Consider the following 15,914-nt stretch of genomic DNA (forward strand, 5'->3'; position numbering starts at 1 on the left):
TTAAGAAAAACCCTTGAATGAGTAGGTGTTCTAAAACTTTTGACCGGTAGTGTACATATTGCCTCAATTGCCTCGACTGGCCAGTGCCTCCGCACATTGACTCTGTACCGATACCCCCTGTATATAGCCTCGCTATTGTTATTTTTTTGGGATATTCTTTCTTAAAACTGCATTGTTGGTTAAGGGCTTGTAGGTAAGCATTTCACTGTAAGGTCCACACCTGTTGTATTCGGCGCGTGTGACATTCTTTATTTTATTTTATTTTATTCAACTCTAGGTTTTTAGCGTGCTAGCATTAACATGATGTGATTATAGGGCTATTACAGGAGAGGAACTGCATTATTGAACAGACTTGTTAGGTAGAGGATGCTGTGCTGATTCCTTATGTCTACCTCTGCTTACCTGAAAAACACACACACACACACACGGAAGCAGACACACAAACATGGAGGCAGGCACATGCACAACTCAGGGCAGGGTTGCACTGCTTTCATGTTTGTCACCAAAAGTGGGCTCTACAGCACTGACTATAGGTTCCTGTGAGATCGATGTAATTTTAACAGAGATGTGCGTTCCTATGTGTGTGTGTGTGTTTGTGCATGCGTGATAAGGACTCAATAGGGTCCCGGGAGAGAGCAGCCACATGTTTGGTTAAGAAGATCAATCATAGAGCTGTTAATTCTACTCTGTGTTTTAAATTACATATCGATCTATACCCTGCAAACACATAGCCCTTCCCTTAACCCATGGATCCCTCCTGAGAGACAGGGAGGACTATACATTTACACACAGCCCCAATGATATAGCCTAATGACACACACATTCACAGCAACACACACGCTATGTTAGGCTATGAATGGAGGGTGAGATTGGGGAAGGGTGATGAGAAAGCAGAGGAAGGGAAAGGGAGTGGAAGTCTCTCTCTCTGGTCAGAGTAAATAGCAGACTTAGCTCTGTTGGGACCAATTAGAGAATAGAGCTGGCACTCAATGGAGCCTCATATATCTTCTGTGTGTGTGTTTATGGGTCTGTGTGCATGTTTGTGCGTGTGTGCTTGTTCGTGTATGTGCTGATGAATTGTCAATCTATATGCAACCAAAATCCCGACATTTTACAACTGATCGTAAAAAATAAAATAAAATAAAATCTTTCTCTTCCTCTTTCAGGATAGCTGTACCAGAGTTCTACTGTTTCGGGGAGCGAATAAAGAGATCAAGAACTACAACAGCCAGACAGCCTTTCAGGTGAGACTCTCCATCCTTCAGCTGGCCCCTATCAGACATTACATTCTAGTTATACAGTAACCACATGCCATAAGGAAAACTTAATATGACTTAATATGGGAAAAGGTTTCAGCAACTCTTGGAGGTCAAGGGAGGTGGACATCAAAGATCATGTATAATATTTGTTCTGTGATAACTACATGGCATGAAGGCAACTCCACTTGAAACACTGTTTCCCTACTCTGGTTTGACTCTGTGGCAAGCTGTGTGATTAAGCCTGTGTCAAATTGACATTGACACAGATTTCCTCAACACATCAAAGTTAATTTGTTTGTACACAGGGCTAGCTGGCTCCACACAGCGCCAGCGCATGCACACACACTTGCCCACATGCACATGCACACGCTCACACAGTGCCAGAAATCAGAAACACACATTGCTATCAGACATCTGTTACAAGCAGCCTTTTAATGAAGGAATACTAATGTGTGAAATATGAATCAGAGAGAGAGAGAGAGCAAACAAAAGGAAAATGTTAGTTTTGTTGTGTATGTGTGTGAGAGAGAGAGAGACTGGAGAGGGAACCACAGAGTAATGCAGATGAAGATGGGAGAGATAAAAGCTGATGTTGAGGGAGGGAGAAAGTGGGGTTTGGATGGAATGTGTTCCCCTGTTGCCTGTTAGCTGTTAGAATAGATGTAGTATACGTCTGATAATTGGTTCCCAAAATGTATTTTCTTGAAACAACAGAGGCTAATGTTTATTCCAGACAGACGCAGAGACTGAGACAGCAGGTTTCAGCAGAGTTCTGTTCTCCCCCATGAGAATGGCAGTTTCCTATGGGAGCCTTGTTTTACAGAACACTTGTGTTGAGAAGCAGGATACTAACCTCTCTTTGGGAAAGGAACAAACACACAACATATGTGACTTATTCCTCTCCTTCCCTCCCGCCACTCTTTTCTCCTTCCCTCTCTTCCCCCTCCCTCCCCTCTACTCCCTCTCTCCTCCTCCAGGTTGCCATTATAGCAGGAAACTTTGACCTGGCTGAAATCATCAAGATCCACAAAGTGTCAGACGTTGGTGAGTAGACGACATGCCATGTGGTATGTGGCTAACAGCATGTGGTCACTGGACTTTAATTGAGTCAATCACACCTCCATAGTGGTGCGAGAGGGTAAGAGAGTCCTCAGCCAAGTGACTGAAGCACTCGTACTGTAGCCACTGTAATCACCCACTCAGTAATTATCCCTGATCATGTGCACTTTCGTTGTGTGATTCAGTTTACTGGGAGTCAATTTGCTACGTGTGAAAATTCTGCCATCTAGTGTTTGAAGGAAAGAATATCCCAGATTCCAAATCCAATGCAGTAAGATGTACACATAAAGCTATGTAGCGAGGTACTACCTTAGGGAATGTAGAAAGGGAAAGGGGGATACCTAGTCAGTTGTACAACTGAATGCATTCAACTGAAATGTGTTACGCATTTATCCCAACCCCTGTACACATTGTTATGTTGATTTGACTAACAACATGTTGTGTCACCCTCTAACAGTGCCTTTCAGGGAGACCCCCTCCTACACTAACCGTAGACGTGTGTTGGTGGGAGGACTGCCCTCGCCCCGCTCCCTGATGCGCTCCGCTAGTGACAACAACCTCAACGGGGACAGCGGTCACGGTCTGGTGCAGGGCCACGGTCGACAGGGTCAGTCTCCTGTCCCCTCTCTGAGGAGCCTGCCTGCACTGGGACAACACCAACAACATGCCAGCCTGGGGGAGGTGAGTGAGTGAGTGAGTGAGTGAGTGAGTGAGTGAGTGAGTGAGAGAGAGAGAGAGAGAGAGAGAGTGAGAGTGAGCGAGAGAGAGAGAGAGAGAGAGAGAGAGAGAGAGAGAGAGAGAGAGAGAGAGAGAGAGAGAGAGAGAGAGAGAGAGAGAGAGAGAGAGAGAGAGAGAGAGAGAGAGAGAGAGAGAGAGAGAGAGAGAGAGAGAGAGAGAGAGAGAGAGAGAGAGAGAGAGAGAGAGAGAGAGAGAGAGAGAGAGAGAGAGAGAGAGAGAGAGAGAGAGAGAGAGAGAGAGAGAGAGAGAGAGAGAGAGAGAGAGAGAGACACACTGAGAGACTGTGTGTTGTATTCCAGACTCATCATGGAGAGGTGCCAGACAGCAGTCTCCAGAGCACAGGCAGCTCTCGCTCCTCCCGCTCTCCCTCGCTACACAGTCATCTGCACGAGGGCGAGCAGAACGTCAGGAGGGCACACGGACACCCTCTGGGACACGTCCCTCGAGGACGCCTCAGGTGAGACGGACAATCAATCATATATTGAATATAATACTCCCTTGGAGGACAATGAACTGTGCTGTTGTCTGATCTAATAGGCCAGCTCCTCCTCTCTCCTCCTTGTCATTGTCTATCCAGTGTCTTACTCATGGTTCACACTGTGAGACTGTGATATGTGTGTGTCAGGGGGTTTCTGGTCAGTGGGTTGGCCCCTATTGATTGTGATAGATGTCTGGAAGGGTTGTCTGCATAAGGAGCTGGACTGGAGACATACATGAGCGACACTCAGATATCCAGTCCATGCTTGTGGAGTGCATTGGGGGGACCTTTGGTCATGTGGACTTGTGGGATAAATTGAGCAGATTGCTGATGCTGAGGTTTCTAAGCCGTTTATTGTGATCATGTGTCTGGATGTGACAAATTGACAATTTTTGTTAACGTTTAAACTACAATTTTTTTTACGGTTATCCGTTAAAACGATGAGAAACCTTCATCAAATTCCACGTCAAATCATATTGCGTGGTATGAACGCTAGGGGGAAATAAAGTTATACCGCAGTAATACAGCAGGTGGCATCTGGAATCTACTCCAGGCAGATTACATTTTATCCCGAAGACCACCGTTAATTCACGTTGACTCGTGTTCCTTCCTTTTGTTATGTGCATTAGCGACTCACAACAAAAAAGAAACCTAGCCAAGTGATCACAGTTCTTCTCCCTGCATTCTCTTTTCTCTCTGTTATGTGTCTGACACTCTACACACACGCGTGCGGTGCAGAAATGACTGCCTATAAAAACGTATCTAACTGATGGGATACACAAACAAAACTGTAGACCGGGTAGCTATTTGGTTAAATATTTAGCAGTCTTATGGCTTGGGGGTAGAAGCTGTTCAGGTTCCTGTTGGTTCCAGACTTTGGTACCACTTTCCATGTGTTAGCTGAGAGAACAGTCTATGACTTGGGTGGCTGGAGTATTTTTAAAAAATTTTAGGGCCTTCCTCTGACACCGCCTTGTATAGAGGTCCTGGATGGCAGGGAGCTGGGCCGTACGTATTGCCATACCAAGCGGTGATGCAGCCAGTCAAGTCAGTGTTACAGCTATAAAACCTTTTGAGTTTTCTGAGGGCCCATGCTAAATCTTTTCAGTATCCTAAAGGGGGAACAGACATTGTCGTGCCTTCTTCGCGACTGTGTTGGTGTGTGTGGACCATGTTAATTCCTTAGTGATGTGGACACCGAGGAACTTGAAGCTCTCGACCCACTCCACTACAGCCCCTTCGATGTGGATGGGGGTGAGCTCGGCCCTCCATTTCCTGTAGTCCACGATCAGCTCCTTTGTCTTGCTGATGTTGAAGGAAAGGTTGTTATCCTGGCACCACACTGCCAGGTCACTGACCTCCTCCCTATAGACCAGGGGTGTCAAACTCATTTTAGCTCAGGGGCCACATGGAGGAAAATCTATTCCCAAGTGGGCCGGACCGGAAAAATCATGGTATATATAACTTAAAAACAACAACTTCAGATTGTTTTCTTTGTTTTAATACGATCAACATACAACATAAAGCTGGAGCCTGAGGACAGTGTGTCCAAAATAGTACAAGCACAACATCACTATTAATCATAAAACACGTCAAGTTTATTTGAAAATTCTAAAGAAAAAGAACACACAAACACACAATGCCTCAGTGATTAACAGAACTGTTTCACAGATCACAGAACTATATCAGGGTGTCATTTCTCAGGCAGAAATGTAGATAAAAATAATGAAATCATGTTCCCCAAACAAGTGCAAGAACCACAGAGTCAAGAATAGGTTAAATATACAAATAAAATAAAATCAATTAAAAACAATAGCACATCAACATAAAAACATATAAACATAAATCTGAAAGCGTTGCTCAAACTCCCGTAACAGTCCCGTTATTTTATCTTTGAACCGCTTCATGTCTGCCACATGTTGGGTCGCGCACACATTTTTCAGACAGGGGAAGTGAGCTGCATCACCACCGGCAAGTTGCGTCTCCCACAATGACAGCTTCAACTTGAAAGAACGTATGCTGTCATAATACTGCGTGACAACTTTGTTGCGCCCTTGCAGCTGTTTGTTCAAGTTATTCAGGTGCTCTGTAACATCCACCATAAATGCAAGGTCCTGCATCCATTCTGCGGAATGAAATTCTAACACTGGTTTGCCCTTTTCTTCCATGAACTGTTCAATTTCTTCTCATAAATCAAAGAAACGCCTCAGCACAGCACCTCGGCTTAACCATCTTACCTCAGTGTGGTATGGCAGGCCATAGATGTGGTCTTTCTCTCTGAGAAGGCTGTCAAACTGACGGTGATTCAGGCTTCTGGATCGGATGAAATTAACAGTTTGGATGACCACCTTCATGACGTTATCCATCTTTAATGACTTGCAACACAAAGCCTCCTGGTGCAAAATACAGTGAAAAGTCAAAAAATCACGTCCTCCATTTGCAGATTGCACTTTCTCTCTGAACTTTGTCACAACGCCTGCTTTTTTCCCGATCATTGAGGGCGCACCATCTGTAGCCAGGCTGACAGCGCGGGACCAGTCCACTCCGACCCTGTCCAGCGCGCCGACGAGTGCGGTAAAAATATCAGCTGCTGTCGTTGTATCTGTCATCGGCACCAACTCCACGAACTCCTCGGTGACGGTCAATGTGTCATCAACTCCGCGGAAGAAAATGGCCAGTTGTGCAACATCTGTAATGTCCGTGCTTTCATCAATTGCAACCGAAAACGCAATAAATGACTTTACTTTTTGCTTCAACTGGCTGTCCAAATCCACTGAAAGATCGGAAATCCTGTCTGCAACTGTGTTTCTTGTCAGGCTGATATTTGCAAAAGCCTGCCGCTTTTCAGGGCACACAATCGCCGCTGCCTTCATCATGCATGTTTTTACAAATTCACCCTCACTAAATGGTTTTGAAGCCACTGCGATTTCATTAGCAATGAGGTAGCTAGCTTTCACTGCAGCGTCACTGATGTATCGGCTGTGAGTAAACACAGACTGCTGTTTCTTCAGACCCGCCAACAGTTCATTCACCTTCTCTCATCTCCGCTGTCCTTGAAAGTTGTCATATTTGTCGGCATGAAGACTCACATAGTGAGAGAAGTTATATTCTTTCAGCACTGCAACATGCTCTGAACACACCAAACATACAGCTAGGATGACCATTTTTCTTGGAACACTCTGCACTCTGCGTCCACTTTTCTCTTTTTTGACAGAGACATATTGGGGCAATGAGGGTGCCAAAGCACATAATGTTAAAAGTAGAAGCCGTAATAAATATCGCGGGCAAAACAAAGTAGCTCATTGGCAGCACGTGCTTGACCTACTTGCTCTGCCCCGGTATAAACAGTTTGCTTGCTTAACACAATTGCTATTGCGGCATCCAGTGGACGCAATTGGAGCAGCAGTTTATTTTATAGAAAAATTGCAGCGCATTTTTATACTTTACAAAAAAAATTAAACCCGTTTGCGGGCCTGATCCGGCCCGCGGGCCGGACGTTTGACACCCCTGCTGTAGACAATCCATTTACATTCTTTGCCAAATCACGACAGCTTTATCACGAATTCAAAATGGTCAGGTTGATTAAAGTAGGGAAATATGTGTTCCAACCATGAGCTGCAGTTTGGAATAATAAATGCCTCTCCTCTATTTGTGTCGTTTTGGCGAATTATTTTGGCGAATTGCCCCCCCTACTACTTTGTTTCATATTTAACAAAAGCCTGTCCACAAACTTTAAGCTCACAAATCAAACATAGGAAAAAGTAAAACGCGCCAAATTCATGTAGCCTATCTGTTGGTTGAAAAGGGACAAATGTTTGCTTTCTAATGCTGTTAACTAACTCCCATTATAGAGGGAACAACACTATTGAAACGGGGGTAAACGTTGAACAGTAGTATTGATGAGAAAGACACCTGTTTTAGTATAAATCCCAGCTCAAATGGTGCTTGTAGTCCTTAATTTAGCAAATTACATCGCAACTCAAGTAGGCTATTGACAATGGCTGCATATCAACTGCAATAACTTTTGTGATCAGCGTTTTTTTCTTTTTTTTTTTACTGTTAAAACAACAATGATGTGTGGAGCGCTTTATATCCGTGGCAAATAATTTGTAAGATGCCTATCCCATCTTACTAACATTACAGCATGGTTGAACCTGTTACTGGTAGCTTTGTAATATATATATATATATATATATATACACACACACAAAAGCATGTGGACACCCCTTCAAATTAGTGGTTTCGGCTATTTCAGCCACACCCGTTGCTGACAGGTGTATAAAATCGAGCACACCACCATGCAATCTCCATAGACAAACATTGGCAGTAGAATGGCCTTACTGAAGACCTCAGTGACTTTCAACGTGGCAACATCATATAGAATGCCACCTTTCCAACAAGTCAGTTCATCAAATTCCTGTCCTGCTACAGCTGCCTCGGTCAACTGTAAGTGCTGTTATTGTGAAATGGAAACTTCTAGGAGCCACAACGACTCAGCCGCAAAGTGGTAGGCCACACAAGCTCACAAAACGGGACCGGCGAGTGCTGAAGCGCGTAGCTTGTAAGAATCGTCTGTCCTCGGTTGCAACACTCACTACCGAGTTCCAAACTGCCTCTGGAAGCAACATCAGCACAAAAACTGTTCGTCGGGAGCTTAATGAAATGGGTTTTCATGTCCCAGCAGCCGCACACAAGTATAAGATCACCATGCGCAATGCCAAGCGTCGGCTGGAATGGTGTAAAGCTCGCCGCCAGTGGAAACGTGTTCTCTGGAGTGATGAATCACGCTTCACCATCTGGCAGTCCGACGGACGAATATGGGTTTGGCGGATGCCAGTAGAACGTTACCTGCACCAATGCATAGTGCCAACTGTAAAGTTTGGTGGAGGAGGAATAATGGTCTGGGGCTGTTTTTCATGGTTCGGGCTAGGCCCCTTAGTTTCAGTGAAGGGAAATCTTAACGCTACACCATACAATGACATTCTAGACGATTCTGTGCTTCCAACTTTGTGGCAACAGATTGGGGAAGGCCCTTTCCTGTTTCAGCATGACAATTTGCCCGTACACAAAGCGAGGTCCATACAGAAATGGTTTGTCGAGATCGGTGTGGAAGAACTTGACTGGCCTGCACAGCGCCCTGACCTCAACCCCATCGAACACCTTTGGGATTAATTGGAACGCCGACTGGGAGCCAGACCTAATCGCCCAACATCAGTGCCCTACCTTCCCAGAAGAGTATAGGTTGTTATAGCAGCAAAGGGGGGACCAACTCCATATTAATGCCCATGATTTTGGAATGAGATGTTCGACGAGCTGGTGTCCACATACTTTTTGGTCATGTAGTGTATAGCTCCAGTGCATTCGGAAAGTATTCAGACCCCTTGACTTTTTCCACATTTTGTTACGTTACAGCCTTATTCTAAAATTGATTAAATATTTTTGTTGCCCTTATCAATCTACACACAATACCCCATAATGACAAAGCAAAAACAGGTTTTTTAGAAATGTTTGCAAATATATATATTTTTTTATACTGAAATATTACATTAACATAAGTATTCAGACCCTTTACTCAGTACTTTCTTGAAGCACCTTTGGCAGCGATTACAGCCTCGAGTCATCTTGGCTATGACGCTACAAGCTTGGCACTCCTGTATTTGGGGAGTTTCTACCATTCTTCTCTGCAGATCCTCTCAAACTCTCTTAGGTTGGATGAGGAGCGTCGCTGTACAGCTATTTTCAGGTCTTTCCAGAGATGTTTGATCGGGTTCAAGTCCGGGCTCTGGCTAGACTACTCAAGGACATTCAGAGACTTGTCCCGAAGTCACTCTTGCCTTGTTTTGGCTGTGTGCTTAGGGTCGTTGTCCTGTTGGAAGGTAAGCCTTCGCCCCAGTCTGAGGCCATGAGCGCTCTGGAACGGGTTTTCATCAAGGATCTCTCTGTACGACAGACATGATGCTTGGTATTCAGGCCAAAGAGTTCAATCTTGGTTTCATCAGACCAGAGAATCTTGTTTCTCATGGTCTGAGAGTCTTTAGGTGTCTTTTGGCAAACTCCAAGCAGGCTGTCATGTGCTTTTTACTGAGGAGTGGCTTCCGTCTGGCCACTCTACCATAAAGGCCTGATTGGTGGAGTGCTGCAGAGATGGTTGTCCTTCTGGAAGGTTCTCCCATCTCCACAGAGGTACTCTGGAGCTATGTCAGAATGACCATCGGGTTCTTGGTCACCTCCCTCTCCCCCGATTGCTCAGTTTTTCCGGTGGCCAGCTCTAGGAAGAGTTTTGGTTGTTCCAAACTTCTTCCATTTAAGAATGTTGGAGGCCACTGTGTTTTTGGGGACCTTCCCCAGATTTGTGCCTCGACACCATCCTGTCTCGGAGCTCTACGGACAATTCCTTCGACCTCATGACTTGTTTTTTGCTCTGACATGCACTGTCAACTGTAGGACCTTATATAGACAGGTGTTTGCCTTTCCAAATCATATCCAATCAATTGAATTTACCACAGGTGGACTCCAATCAAGTTGTAGAAACATTTCAAGGATGATCAATGGAAACAGGATGCACCTGAGCTCAATTGCGAGTCTCACAGCAAAGGGTCTGAATACTTATGTAAATAAGGTATTTCTGTTTTTGCAACAAACAAGAAATATATCTGTTTTCACTTTGTCATTATGGAGTATTGTGTGTAGATTGATGAGGAATATCATTTTAGAATAAGGCTGTAATGTAACAAAATGTGGAAAAGGTCAAGGGGTCTGAATACTTTCCGAAGGCACTGCACTTACCGGTATTCTCCAGACTCAGCAGCAGTTTCATGTCTGACAGGGGAATTTCATTACAGACAAGACTCGAGTCCTCTCTCCCTCTGTAATACTCTACTGTCACTTCACTCCATCCATCACACAGGCTGCTTCTCAGACCTCTCTCTCTCTCTCTCTCTCTCTCTCTCGCTCTCTCTCTCTCTCTCTCTCTCTCTCTCTCTCTCTCTCTCTCTCTCTCTCTCTCTCTCTCTCTCTCTCTCTCTTTCTTTTTTCCTCCCTCCCTTCACTCTGTCTTAAGAAGGCCACGGTAGTAAAGCAGCATCAGTGTGTTGAAAATGATAGGGTGGTAGTGATATTGGTAGTGTAGCTTCCCTGTATGTGAGTGTGTACTGTCTCCACAAAGAGGTATGGTGATACCTTAATTTTCAATTCAATGAGATACTTACTGAGACTCTGTCATGTATCAGTAGTATTGGGACTGTACAGAAAGAGGGTGTTACACTTTACTTGTCAAGGTCATAACCATGTCACAATATATCATAACACTGTCATGACCCATTTATTGACACCTGTTGTGACATATATTTCGTTATTTTATGGCTGATTATGACACCTACAGTTTTTTCCCTGCCAAAAAGTTTCCTTTCTTTCGAAAGTTTGTTGTAATTAATTATTTACGGTCATGTTTTTTTCATTATATTTTAAATAACTTGTAGAAAATACACTTTATGACACTGTCATGAAGCATTATGACCATCCTGTGTCACTTTACTTGAACTAAGAAAATACACTTTATAACTTCATAATCATATAAGACAGATAGGCCTATCACATACATGCCCTTATATCAGTCAAAAAGAGGGTGTCTTGTCCTGCTCCTGAAATCTGCTCCTGCATTCATCCCAGTCATCCGCAACAGAGCATTGTGGTAGGTGCATGTCTGACATCAATGTGTGCGCAATTACAATGTTAATTTAATATCTCATAAAATAACTACTGTGGTAGGTTTTGTGAGTTTTTACACTCTTATGTAGGTGTCATAACCAGCCATAAAATAACGCAATATATGTCACAACAGGTCTAAATATACTGTATGCATCATGACAGTGTTATGACCATATTATAACAGGTTATGACAAGTTATGTCAGCTGTTATGACATATTATGACATGGTTATGACTGTGTCATAACGTGTTATGACACTGGGTGTCAAGTAAAGTGTTTTCAACGAGGGATAACGAAAGGCATCGATAGAGGGAGGGAGAGGTAGATTCCCTACTGTGTCCTGTCCTAGATAACGTCTGTGTTCTTCTACTGTAATTAGTCATGTTTATCTGTGTAAGAAGTGACAGGTCTGTAAATTGCTAATGTTATTGACACAACAGTAAAGGCCTGAGGACTCTTGAGGGAGAGAGTGACTGTCCTCAAATGACATGGTGCAGGGAAAACATTAGCTACATGTTACACATAATCTCTCTCCCTCCCTCCATCCTTCTTTGCCTCCCTTCTTTCCTTCCCTCTCTACTCCTCTCCCTCCCTCTTGTTGGCCACTACTGGTGTACCTCTCTCTCACTCTGTGACCATCTGTCCGCCCCATGGTAGCTCCAGGGCATTCTTGGTACAAGGGGAGTGTGAAATTAGTTTGGCCGGTCAGTGGCCCGCCCCTACGGCCAACAGAACCACTTCCCGTGGAACATGCCATCACTTCCTCTCACACCAGAGTGGGCGGTGCTGTCAGGAGTCCAACACTGTTTCTAGGGGGAAACTGGGAATGGTTGTGAAAAGGTTGGAATTTGGATACATGGAATGGTTGTGTATGAGTGAGTTATCTATACTATCGAAAACCAAGATAACCTATTGGTTATAGAGGTTGGTAATGCAATAGGCATTGTTCCTGCTTTTCTCTGCTGTCTCCATCTGTCCCCCTATCCATTTTCTGTCATTCTTTTTCTCACCTTTCTTTCACCTGTCTCTCTCTTCGCACATCCTCTCTTTCATTTCTTCTCCACTGTCACCTGTTCCCACTCTTTCTCCCCCCACTCCTCTCTCTCTCTGTCTCGAGCTCTTCCCTCATTCTCTCTCTGTAGGGGCTGTTGGAGTGTAGATTATCCATGGTTATCCAAAGGGCTGAGAGAGGGAAAGAAAGCGAGAGAGAGAATCTCCTGACCCTGGGAGAAAAGGGTCAATATCAGGGGATATCTTTATTTATATATATCTGGATATCTGACATTTTATTAGATATAAGGAGTAGACATGCTCCAGATACGCATATCCTTAATTTCATTGCAGCATAGCAAATCCAGAGCTCCAATCACAACACGTTTTCTGTAAAGATGCAAACATACAGTGAGGGAAAAAAGTATTTGATCCCCTGCTGATTTTGTACGTTTGCCAACTGACAAAGACATGATCAGTCTATAATTTTAATGGTAGGTTTATTTGAACAGTGAAAGACAGAATAACAACAAAAAAATCCAGAAAAACGCATGTCAAAAATGTTATAAATTGATTTGCATTTTAATGAGGGAAATAAGTATTTGACCCCTTTGCAAAACATGACTTAGTACTTGGTGGTAAAACCCTTGTTGGCAATCACAGAGGTCAGAAGTTTCTTGTAGTTTGGCCACCAGGTTTGTACACATCTCAGGAGGGATTTTGATCCACTCCTCTTTGCAGATCTTCTCCAAGTCATTAAGGTTTCGAGGCTGATGTTTAGCAACTCAAACCTTCAGCTACCTCCACAGATTTTCTATGGGATTAAGGTCTGGAGACTGGCTAGGCCACTCCAGGACCTTAATGTGCTTCTTCTTGAGCCACTCCTTTGTTGCCTTGGCCGTGTGTTTTGGGTCATTGTCATGCTGTTATACCCATCCACGACCCATTTTCAATGCCCTGGCTGAGAGAAGGAGGTTCTCACCCAAGATTTGACGGTACATGGCCCCGTCCATCGTCCCTTTGATGCGGTGAAGTTGTCCTGTCCACTTAGCAGAAAAACACCCCCAAAGCATAATGTTTCCACCTCCGTGTTTGACGGTGGGGATGGTGTTCTTGGGGTCTTAAGCAGCATTCCTCCTCCTCCAAACACGTCGAGTTGAGTTGATGCCAAAGAGCTCGATTTTGGTCTCATCTGACCACAACATTTTCACCCAGTTCTCCTCTGAATCATTCAGATGTTCATTGGCAAACTTCAGATGGCCCTGTATATGTGCTTTCTTGAGCAGGGGGACCTTGCGGGCGCTGCAGGATTTCAGTCCTTCACGGCGTAGTGTGTTACCAATTGTTTTCTTGGTGACTATGGTCCCAGCTGCCTTGAGATCATTGACAAGATCCTCCCGTGTAGTTCTGGGCTGATTCCTCACCGTTCTCATGATCATTGCAACTCCACGAGGTGAGATCTTGCATGTTTCCCAGGCCGAGGGAGATTGACAGTTCTTTTGTGTTTCTTCCATTTGCGAATAATCGCATCAACTATTGTCACCTTCTCACCAAGCTGCTTGGCAATGGTCTTGTAGCCCATTCCAGCCTTGTGTAGGTCTACAATCTTGTCCCTGACATCCTTGGAGAGCTCTTTGGTCTTGGCCATGGTGGAGAGTTTGGAATCTGATTGATTGATTGCTTCTGTGGACAGGTGTCTTTTATACAGGTAACAAGCTGAGATTAGCAGCACTCCCTTTAAGAGTGTGCTCCTAATCTCAGCTCGTTACCTGTATAAAAGACACCTGGGAGCCAGAAATCTTTCTGATTGAGAGGGGGTCAAATACTTATTTCCCTCATTAAAATGCAAATCAATTTATAACATTTTTGACATGCGTTTTTCTGGATTTTTTTGTTGTTATTCTGTCTCTCACTGTTCAAATAAACCTACCATTAAAATTATAGACTGATCATGTCTTTGTCAGTGGGCAAACGTACAAAATCAGCAGGGGATCAAATACTTTTTTCCCTCACTGTAGGTGAATATTTGCCAACATTTAATTTATTTAACAGAAAATAAAAGTTGCACACCCTCAATATCCCTGCCTGCCCTGTTTGTTATGGACAATGGATGCAGATTGGGTCGTCAGCAGCGGTCCCTCACATTCCATCCCAACATGGTGGTAGTGTTGGTCTGTGATCCACTCCAAACTGTCAATGCATAAATCATGAGTCAAAATTGTGTTGATATTGCAAGAAAATATTGTCATTTCACATAACCGTACCACAAGGTAGCTACTCTACCTGCTTCATTCATGATGAAAAAACTACCTGGAACAAGCTAGCTAGCTAGCCAAATTGCTAGATAGGCTAGCTAGCTAAGTTAGTTAGCTAGCTGAGAAAATATACTATGTAGGCCTACTGTCAGTATTTGTCATCATATAGAGAAAATATGATGTCCACATAGTCCTATCTCAGGATATGTAATGAGTCAATATCCGGCCATACCATGTATGTTATCCAGAGGGAATCCAAAAATGATCTGTGCATAAAATAAAATATGGATTTCGTATGTCAAATTATTGACCATGTGCTTAAAACTCAGAAATGCATCGTCCTTATTTTCAGCATATCAAAAAGCATATCAAGATCCAGATATGGACCTCAGCCAAGAGAAGCATAGGCTATCTGGAATCAATATAGCTTAATATCTTGAATATGCTGAGAAAACACAGATATGTGATGCATATAGTCAGTATTTGTCAACATGAAGAGAGAAAATAGAATGTCACTGTCATGTGAATTTCTATCTCTAATTCAACCTAAGCTTGAATCATTACCAGAGGTTGTAAGGCTCTGGTTTTAATCATCAATGATTCAAGGTCCATAACCACGGAGAAGGATTTTTTGTATGTTTATTCATGGAGAGAGCTCTGGCGCTAAAAACACATACATACTGTTTTTATACTTCTTGACAAACAAAGGCACTATGCTCCTCCCACCTTTGTACCGCCCCCTCTGTTAGTGGGTTGACACTACATGATAATTCTAACATTTATACTGTATTTGGGGTAAAATCCTTTAGTCATTATTCTTAAAATCCAAATTAATCTAACAGTCACATATCTCAGGATATTGAATGAGTCCATATCCGGCCATAGGAAATGTCCATGTGTGATATTCAGGGTAATCCCAATATCATACAGTGCCTTCGGAAAGAATTCAGACCCCTTGACTTTCTCCACATTTTGTTACGTTACAGCCTTATTCGAAAAATTTATAAAATATATTTTTTTCCTCAGCAATCTACACACAATACCACATAATGACAAAGCCAAAACAGGTTTGTAGAATTTTTTTTTTGCAAATCTATTACAAATAAAAAACAGAAATACCTTATTTACATAAGTATTCAGACCCTTTGCTATGAGACTCAAAATTGACCTTCCTGTTTCCATTGATCATCCTTGAGATGTTTCTACAACTTGATTGGAGTCCACCTGTGGTAAATTCAAATGATTGGACATGATTTGGAATGGCACACACCTGTCTGTATAAGGTCCAACAGTTGACAGTGCATGTCAGAGCAAAAACCTAAACGTCTGCAGAATTGAAGGTCCCCAAGAACACAGTGGCCTCCATCATTCTTAAATGGAAGAAGTTTGGAACCACAAAGACTCTTCCCAGAGCTGGCCGCCCGGCCA

At 43.4% G+C, this 15,914-nt stretch overlaps 1 protein-coding gene across 1 annotated transcript in view; it reads left to right on the forward strand.

Moving 5' to 3' along the window:
• Positions 1 to 15,914, forward strand: part of LOC121576365 (SH3 and multiple ankyrin repeat domains protein 3) — a 226,862-nt gene that overhangs the window by 87,674 nt on the left and 123,274 nt on the right. The window contains exons 6-9 of the mRNA XM_045223640.1: positions 1,167 to 1,244; positions 2,237 to 2,303; positions 2,776 to 2,999; positions 3,356 to 3,513. Coding sequence (XP_045079575.1) covers positions 1,167 to 1,244; positions 2,237 to 2,303; positions 2,776 to 2,999; positions 3,356 to 3,513 — 527 coding nt within the window. The remainder of the gene's footprint in view (positions 1 to 1,166; positions 1,245 to 2,236; positions 2,304 to 2,775; positions 3,000 to 3,355; positions 3,514 to 15,914) is intronic.

This window comes from Coregonus clupeaformis, chromosome 11 (genome assembly GCF_020615455.1).
Source record: "Coregonus clupeaformis isolate EN_2021a chromosome 11, ASM2061545v1, whole genome shotgun sequence".
Lineage (NCBI taxonomy): Eukaryota > Metazoa > Chordata > Actinopteri > Salmoniformes > Salmonidae > Coregonus > Coregonus clupeaformis.